Source organism: Aethalodelphis obliquidens, unplaced genomic scaffold (genome assembly GCF_003676395.1).
Source record: "Aethalodelphis obliquidens isolate GAN/ISIS:26980383/991018 unplaced genomic scaffold, ASM367639v1 scaffold50, whole genome shotgun sequence".
Taxonomy (NCBI): domain Eukaryota; kingdom Metazoa; phylum Chordata; class Mammalia; order Artiodactyla; family Delphinidae; genus Aethalodelphis; species Aethalodelphis obliquidens.
In genome coordinates this window covers 2,521,713-2,543,751 of record NW_020837994.1, presented here as the reverse complement: position 1 = coordinate 2,543,751, position 22,039 = coordinate 2,521,713, and the positions used below count along the sequence as shown (strand labels likewise).

Genomic DNA, 22,039 nt, shown 5'->3' with positions numbered 1-22,039 from the left:
TTTTTTTTTTTTTTTTTTGGCTGCGTTGGGTCTCCGTTGCTGCACACAGGCTTTCTCTACTTGTGGCGAGCAGGGGCTACTCTTCGTTGCGGTGTGCGGGCTTCTCATTGCGGTGGCTTCTCTTGTTGCAGAACACGGGCTCTAGGCACACGGGCTACAGTAGTTGCAGCATGCGGGCTCAGTAGTTGTAGCTCACGGGCTCTAGAGTGCAGGCTCAGTAGTTGTGGTCCACGGGCTTAGTTGCTCTGCGGCATGTGGGATCTTCCCGGACCAGGGATCGAACCCGTGTCCCCTGCACCGGCAGGCGGATTCCTAACCATTGCGCCACCAGGGAAGTCCCAAACATTCATTCATCCATTCATCTGGCTGCGCCGGGTCTTAGTTGCAGCATGCAGGATCTAGTCCCCTGACCAGGGATCAAATCTGGGCCCCCTGCATTGGGAGCGCAGAGTCTTAACCACTGGACCACCAGGGAAGTCCCTCCATACTGTGTAGTTTTTTTTTTTTTGTGGTATGCGGGCCTCTCACTGCTGTGGCCTCTCCCGTTGCGGAGCACAGGCTCTGGACGCGCAGGCTCAGCGGCCATGGCTCACGGGCCCAGCCGCTCCGCGGCACGTGGGATCCTCCTGGACCGGGGCATGAACCCACATCCCCTGCATCGGCAGGCGGACTCTCAACCACTGCGCCACCAGGGAAGCCCATACTGTGTAGTTTTAATTTGCATTTCCCTTATGATGAGTTAGGTTCAGCATCTTTCATCTGCTTAAATTGACATTTCCTTTTCTATAAACTGTCTCCTCATATCATTTGCCCTTTTTGCTGTGAGGTTTGCTTTTTGCTTATTAACTTGCAGGAGCTCTTTATAGATTTGGAAAATGAGGCCTTTGGCTGATGAACTGCAAATCATCCTTCCTAGTTGTCATTCATCTTTTGACTTTGCTTGCTGTATTTTTGCCACAGGAATTTTTTTATCCTTAAGGATTTTTTATGCTTAGGGATTCTGTCATCTCTTATGGCTCCTGGGTTTCGTGTCAGAAAAGTCTTTCCCACTCCAAGATTATAAAAAATTTCCCTGTGGTATCATTTGGTAATTATGTTCCTACTTTTTTTAACATTTAACTTTGTTGTCCTTTTGGAAGTTATTTTAGGGTACAATGTGATCTTACTTTGTGCTTTTCAGATGGCTTCTCAGTCCCAGCTCTCTGTTGAGTAATCTGTCCTTTCCACTCTAATTTGAGATGCCATTTTTATCATATACTAAATATTTTTATGTATTTAGATCTGTTTCTAAGCTTTTTATTTACTTTCATTTATCTCTCTGGTCCTATACCAGTACCATACTTAATGCTATATAGTTTTTTTGTTTTTGTTTTTGGTTTTTTTTGCGGTACACGGGCCTCTCACTGTTGTGGCCTCTCCCGTTGCGGAGCACAGGGTCTGGACGCACAGGCTCAGCGGCCATGGCTCACGGGCCCAGCCGCTCCGCAGCATGTGGGATCCTCCCGGGCCGGAGCACGAACCCGTGTCCCCTGCATCGGCAGGCGGACTCTCAACCACTGCGCCACCAGGGAAGCCCCAATGCTATATAGTTTTATGCTATGTTTTCATCACAATCTTTATTCTGAGAGTCTCCAGTTCCCCCTGAATCCTGAGGAGGGGAGGGCTGGAGGACAGAGGGCCTCTGGGCAGTGCGGGGAGGGAGCTGCTTGCGGCAGGCTGGGTACTGTGAGTGGATCTAGATGTCCACTTGGGGCCCTTCCCCCTCCTCCCCGGTCCTCCCAAAGCTCCTATTTCCCAGAAACCCCTCCCAGGTGAGCCTCCAGGGGTCCAGGACGTGAAGAAGAAGGTGGAAGGGTACTTGGGGGCTTTGAAGTAAATAGGAGGTGGTATCCCTGAGATACCCCCCCTCCTACCCCACCTACCACCCCAGCATCAGTTCAGGTGCCACCGCTGTGAGGGGCTTTGATCACAGCTCCCACCTCCCTAGGCCGTCCCCATCAGCACCCCCCGTGAATCCAGACTTCCTTCCAAACAACCGGCCCAGGCTCCACAGTTCTTCCTGGTGTCTAGCCTCTATCCCTCTAGTTGCGGTTTAGGAAGGCACATTCATGCTGCGTGTCAGGTACGGTGCCACAACCATCATTTATTGGGTTACATGTGAGGGGCTTTCCACACTGTATTTCATTTACTGCTTGAAATAATCCTGTTTATTTGATATTATGTCCACTTTAAAAAATTATTCCACTAACATTTAGTAAGCACTCATTATTTTGGTGCCAGCCATGGTGCTGAGCATTTCTCTTGCATTTTCTCATTTATCTTTCCAAATCCCTTTCAGGTAGGCGCTCAGTCTCCCAATTTCACAGCTCAGGAAACATGCTTTGAGAAGTTAACCACCCCCATTAGGCACAGTCACCGAGGGATGTGACATAAGTGGGTCCCTGAACCCTGGGCCAATCTACCACTTAGACCACAGAACCCAGATTCCAGCTACCCCCGCCGACCTGTCGGCAGAGCTGGTTTCCAACTCCTCCGGGTCCCAGCACCCGGGCAAGGCTCACTGAATGAACGGACGTAGCTCCCGTATCCTCCACCCCTCCTGCTGTCGTCACAAACCACAGTGCCTCCAGCACAGAAAACCCGAGACCGCTTTCTCAGAGGCTTCCCCTGGGCCTTCTGGGTGGGATGTATCCTTTCCAGTCAGACTTGAGGAAGGGTGGTAGAGTTGCTGGGAGCCAGCGCTGTTATCGTGGCTTAAGGACACGGCGTGTGTGGGGAAATCCCACAGAACTTGACCACTGCAGTAATGCTGTGGAGCATAAGGTTGCCACTACAGCCACTGCAGGATTCAGAGAGGATAAAATTTTTCACTGCATTAGGATCCTTGGAAATCAGTTTTATTACAAGTATTTCCACTAGCAGTTAAATACTGTGATAAAATGCTCAGAGGTGACCCTTCAGAGATGCTTGCTATGGCCTGGAGGGCAGCAGGGGGCAGGGAGCCTGTGTGTTGGGCTGGGGGGGTTGGGAGGATGCTCAGGAATGGTTAGGACACTCATGGGCTCCCTCCACTGCAGTGTGACATCCCAGAAAGAGCACGACCTCCGAGACGGGCAGAATGGGGTTTGCTTCTGAATCTGCCCCCCTTCAAAGCTACGTGACCAAGCAAACCCTGAGGCTCTCTGAGCCCCATTTTCCTATGTGTAAAATGAAGACGGTAACATCTCAGCTGGGATTTTACGAGGATAAACATGAGCAAGCGGAGTGCCTCCCGCAGAGCCAGGCACACTTGGGCCCTCTATGCACCTTCGTGTCTCTCATTCCCGTGTCCTCTGGACCGGCACGTCACAGTCCGTAAGAGCTCCTATCTGTCTCAGCCTTATTACTGCTTCTTATTGGAACATTTGTTTCCAGGCTGATGGGCTGGAACGACAAACCTCCAAAGGCAAACTTAATCCCAGACGGGGATGAATCTTCCCTGCCTGGCAGGGAACGAAGATGGATCAGCCTCTGTCTCTGGCCTGACGAGCTAGAAACTCAATTTAGAGCTTGTTTGGTCGTTAGAGGGCTCTCACAATGCTGCTGCCTCCAGGAGAGACACTGTCAGAAGAAAAAGAAGGCGAGAGCCCTGCTGGCAAAGAGAGCAGCTGGGAGCAGGCAGTAGGAAGTCAGGAGGGCCGGATGTGGCGGTCTTGGCAGGCGCCTATGGAGAGGGGCTGCGGAAGGCTTCGGGGTAGAGGTGTGAGCTGAGTTTTACGAGGCAGGCCTGGCGGTGTGGAGAGCTTGGGCAGAGTGAGATCCAGGGCCCAAGGCAGGGACCCTGGGGGGCTGAGTAACCAGAAACCAGGCATTACTTAGTTTGGGGGAGCGTCTTATGTTACATGACACACTTCAGATCCCATCCGTCCCCAGAGCTTTCCGTCCCAGGAAGGTTCCATCTGGTGTTCCGTCAGAGCTGCACTCCTCACTTCCTCTGGGAGGGCAGCTCCCATAACACATTAGAGGCTGGAAGCTAGGAGGCTGAGGCTGAGAGCAGGCCTTGGCAACGGGGCGTGTGGGGCAGACCCCTGCCTCACCTCTGCTCGCTGTAGCCTGAAGGCCAGGCTGGGTGTCAGCCTCCTGCGGGGGGCCTGGCTCCTCAGCCTGCTGCCCTGCAACCTGGGCAGGTCCCCCTGTGCCCCATCTCCTGGGGAGCCTTGGTCTCCTCACCTGTCACGCTGGATGAAAGGTGGCTGGGCAAGGCCTGGGACGGGACCTGCTGGGCTCAGGGAGGCCCCCCATTTGCCGAGTGTATTCCCTCCTCACACCCTGAGCCCTGGGGCCATGCCCCACCTTAGCCCAGCTCCAGCCCACCTGTCTTCTCTCCACCCTCCCTTCTATTTCTCCTGCGGTCCCTTCTTCACTGGGTCCACCTGCCTTCTCCTGCCTCTGCTCCTCTCACTGTCCTCTGCACGGCTGCCTCTGGCTTTCTTCCAGTGCCTGCCTCTGCCCTGCTTTGTCCGTCTCTCTTGTACTCTCTACTCTCCCCTTTCCGCCTCTCAGCCTCTCGCTCCGTCTCTCTACCTTTGCTCTCCCTCTCAGACACACTGGGGACCCTTGGGCCGATGGGGCTCTGACACTGCCCTGACCCTCTGGTGGCTCTTCCCCTTCCAGATGGGGCTGGTGGCCATCCTGGTGGCTACGGTGGTGGCCATGTCAGCTGTGGCCCAGCTGTGGGAGGACGAGTGGGAGGTGCTGCTTATCTCCCTGCAGGTGAGTGGGGGTGGGGACGGGGTGGCTGCTTCCCCAGGACCCTCAAAACAAGACAGTGCCTTTATGGTCACTCCCGTTTCTCTAGATCAAGGTCCAGAGGAAGTAGGGAGGGGTCCACACCACATAGCAACTCAGAGGCGGGGAGGGTGCTACAATCCGGGGTACCTGGACTCCCAGTTTCCTCCACTGAAAAATGGAGACACTTTCCTGCCCCGTGGATAGAGACAGGCCGTAAGGACGTTGATAACCAGAGGGTCTGGGCACAGCTGGGAGCCAGCAGTCTCTCTTGTCCCTTCCTGCACACAAGGGCACAGCGCCATTCCTGCACATGGGGGCCCTGGTCGCCATCACTGCGCTCTCCTGGATCGTGGCAGGACAGTTTGCCCGCGCAGAGCGATCCTGTAAGTATGACTGGGCAGGACCTACCCTCCGTGTGCTCCAAGTACCAAGGCCAGCTTGTCCTGCCCCCGCCTGGACGTTACCTAGGTAGCCTGGGGATGTGGCGCGGCCCTTGCTCTCAGTGTGGGGAGTCCCAGTTCACAGTCCCGGCCTGCAGGTTCCACAGAGGTTGCAGCCTCGGCCTTGCGTGTTTCCTCCTCTGTGTCTCTACATGTGTGTGTGACTTAGAGGCCAGGTTCACCTTCCTAGCAAGAATGGGGGGTCCTCTTGGTGCAGGGTCCCCTCAAAGCATCTGGGTCCTGACAAGTAGAGGGAGGAGGGGTCCAGCACACCCTGCCAAGCTGCCCGGGGCTCATGGTTGGGCCCATGTCTGCAGCCTCCCAGATGGCCATTCTCGGTACCTTCTTCACCGTGGTGTTTGCCCTCTACCTGGCCCCTCTCACCATCTCCTCTCCCTGCATCATGGAGAAAAAGGACCTGGGCCCCAAACCTGCCCTCATCGGCCACCGCGGGGCCCCCATGGTGAGTGCCACTTGTGGGCCCTAAAGACTGGGGTGAGGGGTGGGTGGAGCTGCCATTGCAGAGGGGAGACAGGCAAAAAACCTAAAACCTATCTCCTTGTAGGGAGGAGCTTGCAGGGAAATGTATATAATACACGTAATCTAATAATAGCCACAAGTTTTAGCCCTTTTTGGTGGTGGTGGTGTTGGGGGGTGGGCGTGGGAGGGGTTTAATGGAAAGGGTTGGTGAAAAGGCTGGAGAGTTTCAATGGTATCAAGTCCTGAAGAGCCCGAAGGCATCTGGTTTGAAAGATTTCACTTTCATCCTGAGGGCCCTGGAGAGATGCAGGAGGGTTTTAGGCCAGGCCCAGATACTGCCAGGTTGTAGGTTAGGAAGGCCCAGGAGAGAGAGAGATGCTGGGTGTGGGGAGGGGAGCAGGGCCCAGGGGCTGGGACAGAGCAGCAGAAAAACCCTCCAGGCTATGCAGGCAAGAGAGCTGGGTGCAGCTGCAAACCCACTGCTAAAGGAAAACATTTGCACCGGGTGGGACGGAGAGTGGAAGGAGTCAGAGTCAGCACCTGCTCCTTCTCTGCCACCCCTGTGACCCCGCAGTAGGCCCTCCCCTCGAGGGAGTATGCACCAGAGCCAGGCTTCCAGGCCCCGTGGCAGCTGTGGGAGGCAGGGCCTATTCTATCTCCTCTGTGCCTAGTTTGCTCATCTTGTCCCCTGGGATGATGGGAGTGTCTGCACCGTATGGCCACAGGAAGCAAGAGTTAGCATGTGTGATGTGCCCAGATATGAGTCTGGCTCACAGAAAGTAAGAGTTATGCTTTCCTGTTACCTCGGGCAAGCCCTCCTGCTTCTCTAGACTGGGTTTCCTGACCTACGAAAGCCTTGAACTTTGGTTCTCAACTGATGCAGTACCACTCACCACCACCAGGGGGCACTTGAGGGCTCTATGAGAGCTTTTTCTTGGTTGTGGCAGTAGTTGGGAGTTCCATGGTATCGCTGAATTTCAGGGTAGTCTAGGGGGCCTCACGAAGTAAGCATTTAAAGGAGGCGTCACGTCGGACAGGGCTGCAAATCACCATTATTGTGCCCATTTCCTAGATAAGGCTCAGAGACCTGTGCCCCTGAGCTGGACCCTGGTGCCCTCCCATCACACCCCATGCTGCTCCTGGCACCTCCTGGAGGCAACCAGCTAGAAAGGCCATGGTTTTTGGAGTCAGAGGATCTGGATTTGGGGTCCAATCTTACCACATGCTGCCCATGTGTCTGGCGGGTTGCTGGTCCCCTCAAGGCCTCCCTGCTGATGGCTTTTGTAAGGATAAATTAGGAGGACAGCCTTCCAGGAGGCAGGGCCCCATATTATAGCTGCTTTTCTTTCCATGACCCGTATTACCCACCCCACCTGCTCTGGAGGCCACAGGACAAGAGGGTGGGGTGTGCTGAGGCAGGAAGCGGGGGCAAAGGGAAGGAGTGGGGTGGCCCCATGTGGATTGTTGTTTTAGCAGAAAGATTTCAAGCATTCACAGAAGGGGAATGAATAGTATAATGAATCCAACACCACCTTCACCATTTATCAACATTTTGCCATTCTTGTTTCATCTATCGCCCTGCTTTGTCTTTTTTGAAAGCAAATCCCAGGTATTGTATCATTTTATCCATGCTTACTTCAGGATGTATCTCTAATGCATAAAGACCTTAAAAACAGAACTACACCACACTGCCACTATTACACCTAACCAAATTAATAATCATTCCTTAATACTATCTAATACTGAATCAGTGTTCAGCTTTACTTTGTCTCAAAAATATCTCTTTATAATTGAGTTGTGAAAAATCAGAATCCAAACAGAGTCCGTGTGGTACAGCTGGCTGGGATGTCTTCTAAGTATCTTTTAGTCTATAATAATCTCCCTCCCTTTTTTTCCCCATATGCTGTTTATTTGTTGAAGAAACTGAGTCATTTGTCCTGTAGAATTTCTCCCATTGTGCATCTGGCTGATTGCATTCTGGTGGTGGCCCTTGAGGGGCTGGTGTGGGTGTCGGACACAAGTCCTCCCTGTGTCACTGTGAATGCATGAGTACCAGTGTCTACACCTGTATGTCTGCCTGTGGGAGGTTTTGACTCTGGGTCCACACATCTGTGTGTGGTAAGCCCAGGTGCTCATCCCTGTCTTGGAGATGGTATCTGTGTGCCCTGGACGGGGGTGTCCTTCCTATGTGGGTAGCCTGTGTGCATACTTTAATATTTGGTCAGACTGACTCCAAAGTTGGGCCTCTTAACCACAGTGGTCTACCACCATGAGTCTGTGACGACCACGCCCACACATGCACACTTCTGACAATACAGCCCTATCTGCCTTTAGGCCTGAGGCAGTAGCAACCCTCTTTCTTAAGGAGGCCAGCACCTAACACAGGGAGATCTGAGTTTAAAAAGCCTCCAGAAAAGAGGTTTTGCCCCTCCCAAACACTTCCTCCTTCCCGCAAGGGCCTTCATGGCCCCTGCTACGCTCTTTGTGTCTACCCCCAGTCTACCTTCTGCCATGTGGGAGGGGGGCGTTGGTACCTCTCTGGTGGTCACTTGTGGGATGCCTGGCCACAGGGCATTTAGAGGTGACTGAGCAGGAACCCCACCGAGTCCACACCTGGACGCCTCTGTGGGGTCTCACCCAGCCCACTTGATCGGGAGACAAGGCAGCATATCCCCCAAGGCTGCTCTGCCCTGCAGAAAGGGGAAGAAAGGAACTCACATTTCAGAGACTGCTGACGTCTGTTACCTCAGCTATGAGCTTGGTAATATTAGTCCATTTTATAGCTAAAGAAACCGAGGTCCAGAGGGTGAGGTGTGATGGGCCCAGGTTGGTGACTGGGAAGGGGAATTGCTCCTTCTCAGCTTCAAAGCCCTTGCCATGCCAGGCCGCTTCCCAGACGAGGGGAGTGTGTTACATGCTGGGGAACAGCATGGCCGGAGGAAGAGAAGATGGGAATGAGCATGTCTTGGTGAGAATGGGATGAGCCATGGGAGCCCTTTCCACCCATCCCTCACTGCCAGAAGTCTTCCCTGTCTTGCATCCCGCACTGCACATGGTCCTAGCCCAATCCTTGGTATGGTGCTGACCCCTAGTGGCAGCAAAGGGCATGACAGGATCACCAGACCAAACAACTAGGGAGACTCGGAACCCCAACTCCCCCAACTGGAAGGATACTCAGAGAACAGTGTACATACACCGCCAAAGACCAGATGGGGAAACTGAGGCCCATAGGATAAAGAGATGCACCAAAGGTCACAAACCTAGTTAATGGCAGATTCAGGCCTAGAACTAGGATTTTCTGATGTGTATGCTATAGGGTAACAGTTGTCATTTGTTAAGCACTTACTCTATATCAGGCAACGTGCTAGGGGCTTTTAATCCTTATAACAGTCTAGGAGATGGTCTTGTCATGTCTGTATAGATGAAGAAACCAGTCACCCCACTGAAACTCTGCCATGCTGTCTACCCTGTCCTCTCCCTTGGGGATCTCCACCTGGACTCAAGGTATAACCAGGAGGAAACTTGGCATTCAGCCCAGCCCAAGACTGCATAGAGGCAGAAGACTGTAAAAAAGCCCTCCACCCCCGACATTTATATACATCAACACTAACCATCCCTGCTTCTCTCTCACCACCACCAAAAAAATCTATGAGGTAGGCATGATTTAACAGATGAGGAAACGGAGCTTCAGAGAAGCTGTGTGGATGCCCAGGGCTCCACAGCTACTGCTTAGAGGAGTGGAATTAGAACCGGGTCTACCCCAGCCTCCCAACGTGGAAGAGTTTCTGTGGGTCGGGGAGCGGTGCTTGAGCTAAAGCTTGGCTCTCCCTCACCACCACCTTCCTCCCCAGCTGGCCCCAGAGCACACGCTGATGTCCTTCAGGAAGGCCCTAGAGCAGAAGCTGTACGGACTCCAGGCTGACGTCACCATCAGGTAAGCGTGGGGCTTGGGAGGACAGCACCTCTTTTCCTCCTCGATGCAACCACACCCGGGTTTCTGCTGGAGACACGTCTGGTCCCAGAGTCTTAGAGATGGGAGAGCGGAGGCTTGGATTATCCACTGCAGGGCAGGCACCATGTTTATGCAAATAGATTTTGTGCCATACTCCAGGATATAAAATAGAGAAAAAAACAGACACCTGATTCAAGCAGGGTGGAGGTAGGGACCTGGAGTCCTGCCACAGATCCACTTAATGGAAAGACTAGCTCTGTACGGCTCAGCAAAATGGAGCGCAAACACTCTGATGAGTGGAATCAGCAAGGTGCAGAGTGATACGTTCACAGTGATGTCAATTATACTTTTAAAGACCACATAAAAGTGATCTATACAATTTCTACATGTAGATTGTAAGTATGCGTTTGTAAAAAGGGCAAGAAGTGTCCATACTGATCTGATAACATCATGTCTGAGAAGCGGAGGGGGGCAGGGTACTGAACAGGGGTACCACGGTGTGAGGATACCATTCCCATTGTAGACATTATAGAATTGTGTGTTTATCAAAGCTTTCTAGCAGGTGGTAGAAAAATGCCTTGAGGAGGGGTAGCACAGGTGCCTTTTACTGTTTCACGCTAAGGCACCTTATGGGGCTACTGGCAGCCCCAGCGGAGTGGGGTAGACCGGGATGATACCAGGGTGGAACTTGTCAAAGGGGCCTGCATTTGCACTCTTCTCATTATGGCATCACGTGGACTGCGTTCTAAGCCAGGTTCCACCACTTACTGGCTGGTAGGCCTTGAGTTTGATACTTCTGTCTCCAGCCTCAGTTTCCCTATTATTAAATGAGATAGCCTCTACCTCCCAGGGCTGCTGAGAGAATACGCTCAGCCCTCCCTCCTCAGCAGTGCCCACCCCCATCTGACCCTCAGAGAGAGCCGAGGGATTCACTTACTGCCCACTGACTTCCCTGTGCAGACGGGGAACCTGAGGCCCAAAGAGGGGCAGAGCGGGCCTGGGTCCCTAGGTGGGCTGGTGTAAGTGGGTGGGGAGGAGCGGGCGAGGGACCTGGGTGGGCAGTGACTCCGCAGCCCCACCCTCCCACAGCCTGGACGGCGTGCCCTTCCTCATGCACGACGCCACCCTGCGCCGCACCACCAACGTGGAGGAGGAATTCCCGGAGCTCGCCCAGAGGCCCGCCTCCATGCTCAACTGGACCCTGCTGCAGAGGCTCAACGCTGGCCAGTGGTTCCTGAAGGTCTGGCAGCACCCGTCCCAGTCCTAGGCATGGAAAGCATGGTCAGGGACTCCATGGTGAGGGCCAGGGGCAGCCCTCAGCTCAGGTGACCTTCACATGCCGAGCTTCCTTGACTCACAGCCAGGCTGGTTGGCGGCCTCCTTGGGCTCCTGCCACTGCAGCCCAGCTGTCATGGTTGTCACTACTTGTTCTGGTTCTGCCTCCCCTACCAGAAAAAGTTGATTTTGATTATAATAGTTAATAGCTAAAATTGTTAACACTGTAAAACTCTAGAGGAAGTTGGTTCTCTGGTCTGAAGTGCTACTGAGAGAAAAACGGACTGGGGTCTGGGATATGTTCCAAGCAAATCATTCTTTTGGCAAGCAGACTGGGATAGAGAGGTTATGGTTGGGTTCTCCTAGAGGTCCCAAAGGGCCCCAGCCTTCAATGTGCCTGACTTGCACACACCAGCCGACACTGGCAGTTCGGTCGTCTCCAAGTTCCATAGCCAGGAAGGCATGTGGAGGCCCCATAGGACTGGTGAGACAAACATGTGTGTCCCTGTCTCTGCCAGACGGACCCCTTCTGGACGGCCAGTTCCCTGTCACTGTCCGACCACAGGGAGGCCCAAAACCAGTCCATCTGCAGCCTAATGGAACTCTTGGAGCTGGCCAAGGGCAATGCCACGTTGCTGCTCAACCTGCGTGACCCGCCGCGGGAGCACCCCTACCGCGGCAGCTTCCTCAACGTCACGCTGGAGGCCGTGCTGCACTCCGGCTTCCCCCAGCACCAGGTGAGGCCCTGCAGCCCAGCCCCACCCAGCTCTGTCCCCAAGGAGCTGAGCTCCGCCCAGCCCTGCCCCACCCGCAGGGAGACCAGGCCTGCCTGGAGTCCCGCTCACGCAGTAAACTCACCGTGTCCCCTCTCCAGACCTTAGGGTTCCACATTTGTGAAATGAGGGTAGCATGCCCCACGCCTCCCTGACAGGGTCATCATGGGGCCAAGAGGGAAATAAGAAAAGCGTTTAAAATGTACAAAAGAAAAAAAAAATGTACAAAGGGCAGGAGCAGGGCCAGATTCTTCAGAACATGGTACTTCCATGAAGTGTTACCTACGTGATACCTGGGGATCAGAAAAATACGATTTCAACTATGAGAGCACACAAGACGCTGGTGGCCACATGCACAGTAGCTGACATTTGGGGCCTTATCGGTCTTGTCCTGACTAGGGTCTGGAGGGGGATCTTCCTGAGGTGTTGCCAAAGCAATTCCCAGCCATGGCTGGGACCAAGTCATCCCCCGGAGGTGGTTACTACCTGAAAGCTTTCACTGCGTGCCAGGTCCCGCCTCTTTTAACCCCTCCAGGTGCTCCACGAGGGACAGACACCCTAACCCCATTGTATAGAAGGGAAATCAGAGGCAGCTCCTCTCCTGCTTGCAGGTCCTGTGGCTGCCTAACAGGCAGAGGCCCTTCGTGCAGAAGGTGGCTCCTGGCTTCCAGCAGACATCGGGCTCCAAGGAGGCAGCTGCCAGCCTGCGGAGAGGCCACATCCAGCGGCTGAACCTGCGCTACACTCAGGTGTCCCGCCAGGAGCTCAGGTGCCCACCCCATCCTGCCCAGGCTCACCCAGAGGACTGGACACACAGGCTCAGGGTTCAAAGAGGAGAGGTTGAGAACATCAGGCAGACCTGGGTTTGTATGTGAGCTTGGCCCTCTGAGAGCGGAGTTTCCTTCCTCCAGGGACAGTTTTGAGGACGGCGTGAGGTTGTGAAGGGCCATGCTTTACAGGCTTCCCACACTGGCCAAAGGGCCGACCAGCCTCTGTCCCTGCCCCACAGGGACTATGCATCCTGGAACCTGAGCGTGAACCTCTACACAGTCAATGCCCCGTGGCTCTTCTCCCTGCTGTGGTGCGCAGGGGTCCCGTCTGTCACCTCTGACAACTCCCACACCTTATCCCAGGTGCCCTCCCCCCTCTGGATCATGGTGAGTTGGGGATTGTTGGGGGTCCAGGGAGCTGCCTATGGCTTCCAGGGCTGGGGGGCAGGCTCCACACCCGGGCTCCCTCTAGTGAGGTCTCAGGGGTGGGGGGAGCACCTGAGGGGACAGGCTTGAGGCATGAAGAAGATTCTCCTGACCTCTGGGCCTGCACCAAGGTCTGGGGGTAGGAGGAACCTTGGCCTGAGCCACATGGGGAAAAACACCAAAGGCTCTAGACAAATAAACAACTACTTGGGTTTGGGGGGGTTTGGAGATTATTGTTTTGTTTTAAAGGAAGGGAAGTCATTGGGAAAAGAGGGCAACGAGGCAAAAATAGGGAACATTAAAATCTTCTCAGAGATTACAGCCAATAAAACCAGCTTTCAGTTGGTTGACCGACTGAGCACCTGAAGACAGGCCTGTGTTCCAGTCCCAGCTCTGCCAACCAGGGGGCTTGGGGAGCCCTTGACCTCCCTCCTGTGCTCCCACTGCCACTTCCCTGAGGTCATGAAAGGCAGATGGAGGGTCTCATTATGGCTAAGATGATGCCGTGTCAGTGAATCAGATCTAGGTTTTGGGTGGTTAGCTCCATCCCCGCCCATTGTCTTTTAAAACCTCTGAGGGCTCAGCTCGGACTGAGATGAAATAACTGACTGGCAGCAGTAGCTATGAGCACACTCTGATTCAGGCCACAGGAACTGACCAACAGCAAAAAGTGCCCTAGCCCACCTCCACAGTTTACCTGAGATCAAGGGGGTGTGAGGCCTGGCTGCTCTGCAGGCTTCACCCTGCTGGGCCCCTCTCTATGGCCCCCTGGAGGGGAAGCTCCCACACTCCGCACCCTACAATGACATGTACTCTTACATGCACATGGATGCCACATACCTCTTCACATACCCACCTGCGCACCTGCTTGTCACGTCACACCCTCTCATTCATCTATCTGTCTTTCATATTTTGGTTCTTGCATTAAGCCCCTTTAAGCACATAAATCCTCTAGGCTTAAAACACACCACCTCTACAGTGAACACTGCACAGATCTCTTTTATCCTACACACACACCCCACCCCAAACCCCAGGCCCACTCCTACAAAATATAATCTCAAGCCCCCAAGCCCCCTCCAGGTCCTCCTCTGCCCCTCCCTGATGGTGACGTGCGATTCTCCTGCCCATGGGCCCTTGGTCTGGAGCCCTGGTCTGGACCAGCCGTGACTGGAAGCTGGTTGTGGGCCATCTGTCCACAGCCCCCGGACGAGTACTGTCTCATGTGGGTCACCGCCGACCTGATCTCCTTCATCCTGATCGTTGGCATCTTCGTGCTCCAGAAGTGAGTAGGCCCTGACCACCTTCCGCGGCCCTCCCTGCCTGAGATGGGCCAGCTCCCGCCCCCAGCCAGGTGAACGCCCTCCTGAGCCCTGGGCCGGGAGATGTCCTGGCCAGACCACCCTGTTCAGGGGAGAAGAAGGCCTCCCTGTGGCCCCCAGCCCGTCCCCCTCAGCCAGAGCCCAGTGGCTTCTGGAATGAGCACCCAGCCGGGAGCCCAGAGCCAAGCTGGGCCAGGATGTGCTGTGTAGACTCTTTGGTGAGTTTCAGCTCCAGGGGGCGCTCCTCTCTAGGCTTGTCTCCCTGCCTGTCACCCAGGGCACAGGTTTCCACAGCACTCGGGCCGGGCTCAGACCTCCCCACCTACCCTCCAGGACGACAGCTGGGGGTGGTGGTCACAGTGGGAGTGGGTGGGTCCTGGGGAGGATTTAGGGCCAGGCGGGGCCCCAACCCAGCCATGAAGTAGCAGGCTGGGTTTTACTCTTGACTGATGTTCTCTCTCTGTCCCATACTGCTCTGATCCGGCGCATGTCCCTCCTCTCTCTCCCCCCTCCCCACTCTCTGCTGCACTCTGGCATCTCACAGCTATCACTTGATCAGGTAATTCTGGTGTGGTCCTCCTCCTGTTCCTCTCTCTCCCTCCTTCTCGCCGCCCCCTCTCCACCTCCCTCTGAAAGGCTGCCTCCTGAGGAGCCCTAGGCCCAGGTCACCCTCCCATACACCTCCCCTGCCTGAAGCCGCCTTCCCATCCTTGCTCTCGTCCTCTCCCCTGCAGTCCTCCCTTCTCTCTCCCCACCTTGCCGTGTGTGTCCCTCTGCTCTCTCTCCCTCCCGCAGACAGGGAACCAGCATTTCCTTGCAGGTTGCTGACCTGGCCTCTCTCAGCACCAGAGCGTCTCCCTCTGGGGAGGGGCTCTGCTTGGGCCACCCCCCACAGCCTGGCACTTTGGGCAAGGCCTTCCCCAGTGCCCGGCGCACAGCCTACCAAGTTCTGTTTCTCCCTGCCACCTGTGGCCCTCCCACTCCCAGTTTGCCTTTCCCCTCGCTCACTCTGTTTATCTTTCTCTCCACATCTCTTCTTTCTTTCACTTTCTGTCTCTGACTCCCACCCCACTGCTCTCCCCCCATGAGCACAGCCTCCCGTACTTTCCCCTGGGAAATACCCCCAGTGGTTGAGCTTCCTGTCCTAGATGTACCTCACTGCAGAGACACGGGCCTGACACTTTCCTCCTGCGTTTAACGTTAATTTCCAAGATGAGACCTTGGTCTTGGGGGTGCAAGTTCCCTTTGGTCAGGTGCCTTGGGCCCTCCTAGGTCAGTCATCTTCACTGACCAGCTTCTAGGAGGAGGAACTCTGTGCTCACTGACTGTGGGACTGAGCCCAGCAAAGGGCCATTTGCCTGGTCCCTCCACCATCCTCTCAGTCGGCAGATGTCCACATGTGCTGGCTGGTGCTGTGCTGGGCCTTCTTCCCCAGGGTGCTCCACCGACACGCTGGGCCACTCAAGATACAGCCAGGGCGGCATCATCGTCTTCCTGGGGGGTCAGGCAAGGCCTGATGGAGGAGAGGACCCTGGGGGAGAAGTTCATTTCCCTGTGGTCCTCATTCTTCCATTCATTCACTCAATGATACTTAGAGCACCCACCACACAGCAGGCATTGGGCTTGGTGCCAGGCACGCAGCGATAAATAAGAGACCCTATTGCTGTTCTCAGGGATGCGTAGGGCGGCCAGCCCAGCCAGAGGTTGCCTTCCCCCCTGCCTCCTGCTTTCCCCTTGTCTGTCTGCTCTGTTCATCCACCTGTCTGCCTGTCCATCTGTCTGTCCATTTCTGCTGTGCTGATCCCATCTGGAAACAACTGATCTCCCGTGGAGTCTGGGCTCCCTCCACCCACTCCAGCAGGGCGTCGGGCCCTGGGGGGTTGGGTTTTTGTTTCCAAGCTGATCCCCACTTCCCTGAGTGGGGCTGGGGGTCCGGTGAGTCCTTCTGTTTAGGTTGCAGGAAGAATCTAAGTTCAGAGGCCAGGGATTTGGGGCTAGTTCAGAGGAACTGTAACAGCAAGAACTGTGCCCTGAGCCGGACGAAGGAACCCAAGTCCTCCCGGCTCTGCCTGGTCCCTGCACGCCCTATGCAGCCCCACCTCTCAGCCCATTCAGTTTTGCTCCCACCTTGCCCCAGCCATTAAAGGGGTAATGCTCCAGCCTGTCCCTCTCCACTAGGGAATATGCACCCCACTCTTCCAGGGCTGTTGGAACAGAGCAGCAGCAGGCCCCTCCCCAAGTCACTCCAGCACCCTTGCCTTGTGATGCCATGAAGACAAGCTCCCCGCTGTCTCCCCTCCCCTCCCTGCTTTCCTTCACTTCCTCTCTGGGGTTCCTCACTGGCTTCACTCAGCCTGGTCCTGATGATGGAGCTGTAGGCGACATCAGCTGGGACTCCCCAAGATTGGTTTGCACTCCAGGGTGGGTCATCAGTCATGCCTGCTAAGCCCCCACCCCCAAATTTGTCCAGGTGTATAACTGGGGGCACCTGACACATACCTAACCAACCCCTAACCATCCTCCTGGGCAAGGGGAACGGATCTAGGGGTCTGGAGGTAAGAGGGCTGGAGAGCCCTGGCTGACAGTCAGCAGACTGATTCAGGCCCCAGCTCTGCCCTACTCTGGGCCTCAGTTTCCCCGTCTGTACAGTCGGACAAGAGTCCTGCTGGTCTCTCAGGCCAAATCCAGAGAGTCTGTGGAAGTGGGAAGGATCCCTTCTCCAAGGAAAGGTGGGGAAGGACCTGATGCCCACGGGGCCATCTCTGCAGGTGGCGCCTGGGTGGCATACGGAGCTACAACCCCGAGCAGATCATGCTGAGTGCCGCGGTGCACCGGACCAGCCGGGACGTCAGCATCATGAAGGAGAAGCTCATCTTTTCAGGTGTGCAGCTCCGCAGACAGGTTGAGTCAGGCTCTGGGCTCTGTCCTCTGCACCCCACATGTGCAGACGGGTGTGTGTGCACACATTTCACACACAGCACATACAGGTAGGGACACGGCACAGACATAAGTATACCCACCTAGCTTCACGCTCACACTGGTACAGGGGCACACATACACACACACACACGGAAATGCATACCCGTCCACATGCAGCCCTCAACTCCAGGTCCTGTGGCTCAGTGTCAGCCCCAGGGGTAGTGGGCAAGGGTGACATGCAGGGGTGGGGGCAGGGCTGGAGGCCCATCCTGCCATGCTGGTTCATACACAGACCCCACAAACGTTGATTCCACCCCTGCTTGCTGCCTGTTGACATTCCCAGATTGATGGAGGAGGCAGCTGTATAAACAAATACATGGAAAGGTAGGTGTCACTGAGCTCTAATAGATGGGGGTGCTGAGCCAGAGTGGGGTACAAGGAGGAGAGAGGGGTTCAGAGTTCCCTGGGGCAGTGAGGAAGGCTTTGGGGCCCACTCTGTGAGGAGGTGATGTAGTTGAAATGGGAAGGAAGGGTAGGAGGGTGACGGGTTTGAGGTGAGGGCTGGGCGAGCAGAGGGAAGGAAGGGCATTCGAGGCAGGAACAGCATGTGTTCAGAGGTAGTGAGGGAGCACTCCTTGCCATGGCTCGAAGGCAGGGCCTCTGGCTGACTCACCCCAAGATGGCGCTGGGGAGGCACTTCGGCCTCAAGTGTGTGGTCAGGAGCTTGGGCTTTGTTCTGAAAGAAGAGGAGGGTAACAGACAGATTTGTCTTTGGTACAGTGGGGCTGTAACAAAGTACCACAAACTGGGTGGCTTAAAAACAGATGTATCGTCTCACAGTTCTGAAAGCTAAGAGTCCATCATCGAGGTGTCAGCAGGGCTGTGAGGGAAAGATCTGGTCCTGGCCTCTCCCGTTGCCTTGTAGATGCATCTCTGTGTCCGAAGTTCCCCTCTTTACAAGGACACCAGTCATTCTGGATTAGGGCCCACTCTAATGACCTCATATTAACTAATTACATCTGCAATGACCTTATTTCCAAAGAGGGTCACATTCTGAAGTGCTGGGGTTTAGGACTTCACTATACGAATTTGGAGGGAACACAATTCAATCTCTCTTTTTTCTTTTTTGTTGGCGCCACAGGGCTTGTGGGATCTTAGTTCCCTGACCGGGGATCGAAACTGTGCCCCCCTGCAGTGGAAGTGCAGAGTCCTAAACACTGAACTGCTAGGGAATTCCCCACAATTCAGTCTCTAACGAGTGTGGAGGGTGGGTTAGAAGGGGAAGCTGGAGGCAAGGAAACCAATAATTCAGATGGGAATTGTGGGAATGGAAACAGGAGAGGAGAGATTTGAGAGATATTTAGAAGCCAGATGGACCTAGATTCAAATCCCAGCTTATCCCCCGAGCTGTGTGAACAAGAGCATATTACCTAACTTCCCTCACCATCAGACTCCTCCTCTGTAAAATGGGCTAGCTCCCCCTCACAGAGTACCTGTGAGGGTTAGTGCCATGCCTGGCCCAGACGGGTGCTTGGTAAATGCTGCCCGAGTGAACCAGAGCCCAGTGGGGGGTGCTTGTGGGTTTAGTGGGGCTGGCTCCAGCGACTGTGTGAACATCCACTCATTTATTCACTCTTTTATTTATCCCTTCCTTCAACAGACGCATGCCAGGCCCTGTGTTAGGTGCTGAGGATACACAGATTCTTGCCTTTGGGGTACTTAATTCCTCCTACCCTCGCTCAAAAACCCTCCTTCTCCTGGGAGCCTTCCCTGAGCACCAAAGCAGGGTTGGAGGGCTTCCCCTGGCCTCCCACAGCTCTCTGGCAACACTGGGGAGCTCCTGGAAGGAGGAGTCCCCAGGCTCCTGTACTGTGCCTGGCCGAGGGAAGTCAGGAGGGGCGGCTAGCATGAATGGCAGGCAGGAGGCCAGCACTTCGGCCTGTCAGGTTCTGCACCTCCCCGGCCCCCGCCTCTCTGTAGGGACAAAGGCCATTCATTTACCTAGCACCTTCTCATCACTGGCCCTGAAGAGTCGCCGCAGGCCTCACCCGCTGCCCACTCCTGGTTGAGAGGTCTTCTCCAGGAACCTTCAGCCCCACCAAGGTGCTCTGAGTCCCCTTGGGGTGTGCTTAGCTCTCCCCTCAGCAGACCTTTTCTAAGCCTCTGCTGTGTGTCCAGGACTGTACCAGCCACTGGGGACACTGATGCCCAGACCTCATCCCTGTCCTTGAAGTACTCCAGCCGATGGGGGCCATAGATGGTGACAATACAGGTGGGGCAGGGGGGAACAGGGTGGTCATGAGGAGGCCCCATCCCAGCCTGGGGGCAAAAACAGAAATGAGAAGAATTTAGCCAGATTTTAAGAAAAGGAAGTGTTATCGGGAGGTCATGCCCAGGAGACAGGCCAACATGTGCAAAGCCCTGAGGAGAGTAAACACATGCGTGCCAAGCTTAAGAGGGTGCAGATAGTTTTCTGTGGCTGGAAGGTGGAGTTCCAGGGAGAGGAGACTGAAGTGCAACCAGAGTGTTTGCAGAGACTGAGAAGGGCCTTGAATGCCAAGCTCAATAGCATACCTGAAACCCGAGGTTTCATTCCTCCTAGTGGCTGACCAGGAGTGGCTCCAGGCCACCCTTTCCCACCGCATCTGCCAGCCATCTATCCACTCCTCTCCTCCCTGCACTCACATTCTGCCTCCTTCTGGCCCAACAGAGATCAGCGATGGCATGGAGGTCTCCGATGAGCTCTCTGTATGTTCAGACAACAGTTATGACACATACGCCAACAGCACCACCTCCCCTATGGGCCCCCAAGGGAGCGGCAGCCGCGCCACGACCCTCACAGACCGGAGTGGGCGTTAGCTGAAGACCCGTCTGTCCAGCCTGTACCTCATGTGGAGACAGGGGAAGCCCACAGAGCTGGAAGAAGCACGCTCTGGGAGCTGGCTCCACAGTCTCCTTGTTGGCTCCAGCCTGTCAGCTTCTCAGATGACCCTGCGGGCCTGGGGCTCCTTTTTCTGGGAAGTTTGGGGCTCGGGACCTGGTCCACTCTCTGAGGCCCTCCCTTGCATCCTGACCGGGAAGCTTTGAAGGGTCACTGGGCCATGCCGTGCCCCCTGCGGCAGTGGAGGACGTAGAGCCTGCGTGTGCCCACGTGTGTCTGTCCTGTCTGTGCTGTGAGGAAACCACCTTCTCTGTGTTTCTCCTGCCTCAAGGGCCTGCGCTAGGCCTCTGCCCCAGCACCTCTGCTCTTCCATCAGTCTCAAAGCACAAGGAAGCTTGGCCCAGGAGCAACGCCTGCTACAGTGGTGGAGACACTCCTCCCCTGCCAGCCTCCTGCTGCCGCTGGCCCTGCCCCAGGAGAGGGTCCGAGCCATATCCCCTAGGAGCAGCTGGAGGTGGCAAGAGCAGGCTCGGGGCTGCTGGATCCACACCCAGGAGATCCACAGACTGACATGACCTCAGGTTCCCACGTCAGTGGCCAAGGGCAGGGGCCACCTGCGAAAAGTGTTATGGCATGGTCAGGGGTGGGTATGTGGCCAAGGAGGCCTTCAGCAGAGGAGCCTGAGGGGCCTCGGCCAAGATGATTAAAGCTGCCATCTTGACACGTGTCATATCTGAATTGTCAGTGGGAGGGTGGGGACAGAGCTTGCTGGGTTTGGGATTCGGGTCCCATGACTGAGGAAGAACCATTCTCAGAAATGAATGGGAGAGTGGCAGGGTGGTGGAGCCCCTCTCCTGCATCACATGGCACGGGGGCTTCCTTAACAGCACTGGGCTTGGGGGCAAGTGTCCCCATGTTGTGGTGGAGGAGACAGTCTTGGAGAGGTAAAGTGACCATCCGGAGCCACACAGCTTAGAAGTGGCAGAGCCAGAATCCCACTCAGGCTGTGTGCCTTCTGTAACCAGCTGGGAATGGTAAGGCAGATGGGGAGGGCTCCCTGGTCCGATGTAGGACTGGGCAGTGGGACGAGCAGGTCCCTTCGTGGCCACATGGAGGCTTTCTGAGATCCCTGGCCTATGGAGGGGCAGGCCCTCAGCCAGGAGTTGCCTCTCCCCCATGGCGGAGGTTCAGCTTTGAAGAGGCCCATTCCCATTCCTGGCACAGTGGGGCACCTGGGCTGAAAGCCAAAATACAGCCCCTGGGACCACAGATGCCCCTGTCTTTCAGTCCTTGGACCTCTGCCCTCTGCCCTCCATGAGAAGGGGTCTGTAAATCCCATCTTTGTCATAAAAGTCTGCATGGTCTTGGGTGTGTCCTAGGGGAAAGGAGGGGGCTGAACCCCAGTTTCTTCCTACATTAAATAAACATGGTGCTTCCTGGGAGCCAAGGGATGTGTCTCTTCTCCAAACAGGGGCCTTCTGGATAGAATTCTTGGGGTCTGGAGCCTTCAGGGAGGAAAGGAAAAGAAACCCCTCCTAATGCTGGAACCCAGACTGGGCCCCCCACATTAACCTCTAGGACTGCCCCTCTGGGAACTATCGGGGGACTCACTCTCCTTTCCCCCTTTCAAACATTTGCCAAGTGCTCCCTTCCTGGGGCAGAGGTCAGCTCCCGGCTCTCCCTGGGCATGAAGAAATGTACGTGAAACCTGGACTGTCCAGGCCAGCAGTGGGGCACACTGCCCTACCCAAATGCCCCAGTAAGCTCCTCTCCAGTGTCTGGCAGGCCTGCCCAGGAAAACGGAACCAATCTTTCATGCTAGCCCCTCCCTATCCAGTCAGTGCCCCTGGGTCCACTGGCTAGCATGTCCCAGGCTCCTGGCTGGCCACACTTGGGCAACTTGAGTCATCCTAGGGTCTTTCAGAAGCAGGGAGAAGGGGCTGGGAGTTCTGAGTGGAACAGCCTGTCGGCATCCCACTCTCACCAGGGCCCTACACTGTACCCCTCCACTCCCCAGTGCAGAGGCAGTCCAGC

At 55.4% G+C, this 22,039-nt stretch overlaps 1 protein-coding gene across 7 annotated transcripts in view; it reads left to right on the top strand.

The window, feature by feature from the left end:
- Positions 1-20,094, top strand: part of GDPD5 (glycerophosphodiester phosphodiesterase domain containing 5) — an 89,171-nt gene extending 69,077 nt beyond the window's left edge. For 4 of the 7 annotated variants that reach the window (XM_027083413.1, XM_027083414.1, XM_027083412.1 and 1 more), the window contains 11 exons: positions 4,654-4,752; positions 5,060-5,153; positions 5,528-5,673; positions 9,542-9,624; positions 10,732-10,882; positions 11,436-11,654; positions 12,302-12,459; positions 12,700-12,847; positions 14,086-14,168; positions 16,974-17,086; positions 19,835-20,094. In XM_027083413.1, the coding sequence (XP_026939214.1) occupies positions 4,654-4,752; positions 5,060-5,153; positions 5,528-5,673; positions 9,542-9,624; positions 10,732-10,882; positions 11,436-11,654; positions 12,302-12,459; positions 12,700-12,847; positions 14,086-14,168; positions 16,974-17,086; positions 19,835-19,983 (1,443 nt within the window). In that variant the 3' untranslated portion in view covers positions 19,984-20,094. Of the gene's footprint in view, positions 1-4,653; positions 4,753-5,059; positions 5,154-5,527; positions 5,674-9,541; positions 9,625-10,731; positions 10,883-11,435; positions 11,655-12,301; positions 12,460-12,699; positions 12,848-14,085; positions 14,169-16,973; positions 17,087-17,416; positions 17,509-19,834 lie in introns of all 7 variants that reach the window. The other 3 variants (XM_027083418.1, XM_027083417.1, XM_027083415.1) reach the window with 2 other exon arrangements.
- The last annotated feature ends 1,945 nt before the right edge of the window (positions 20,095-22,039 follow it).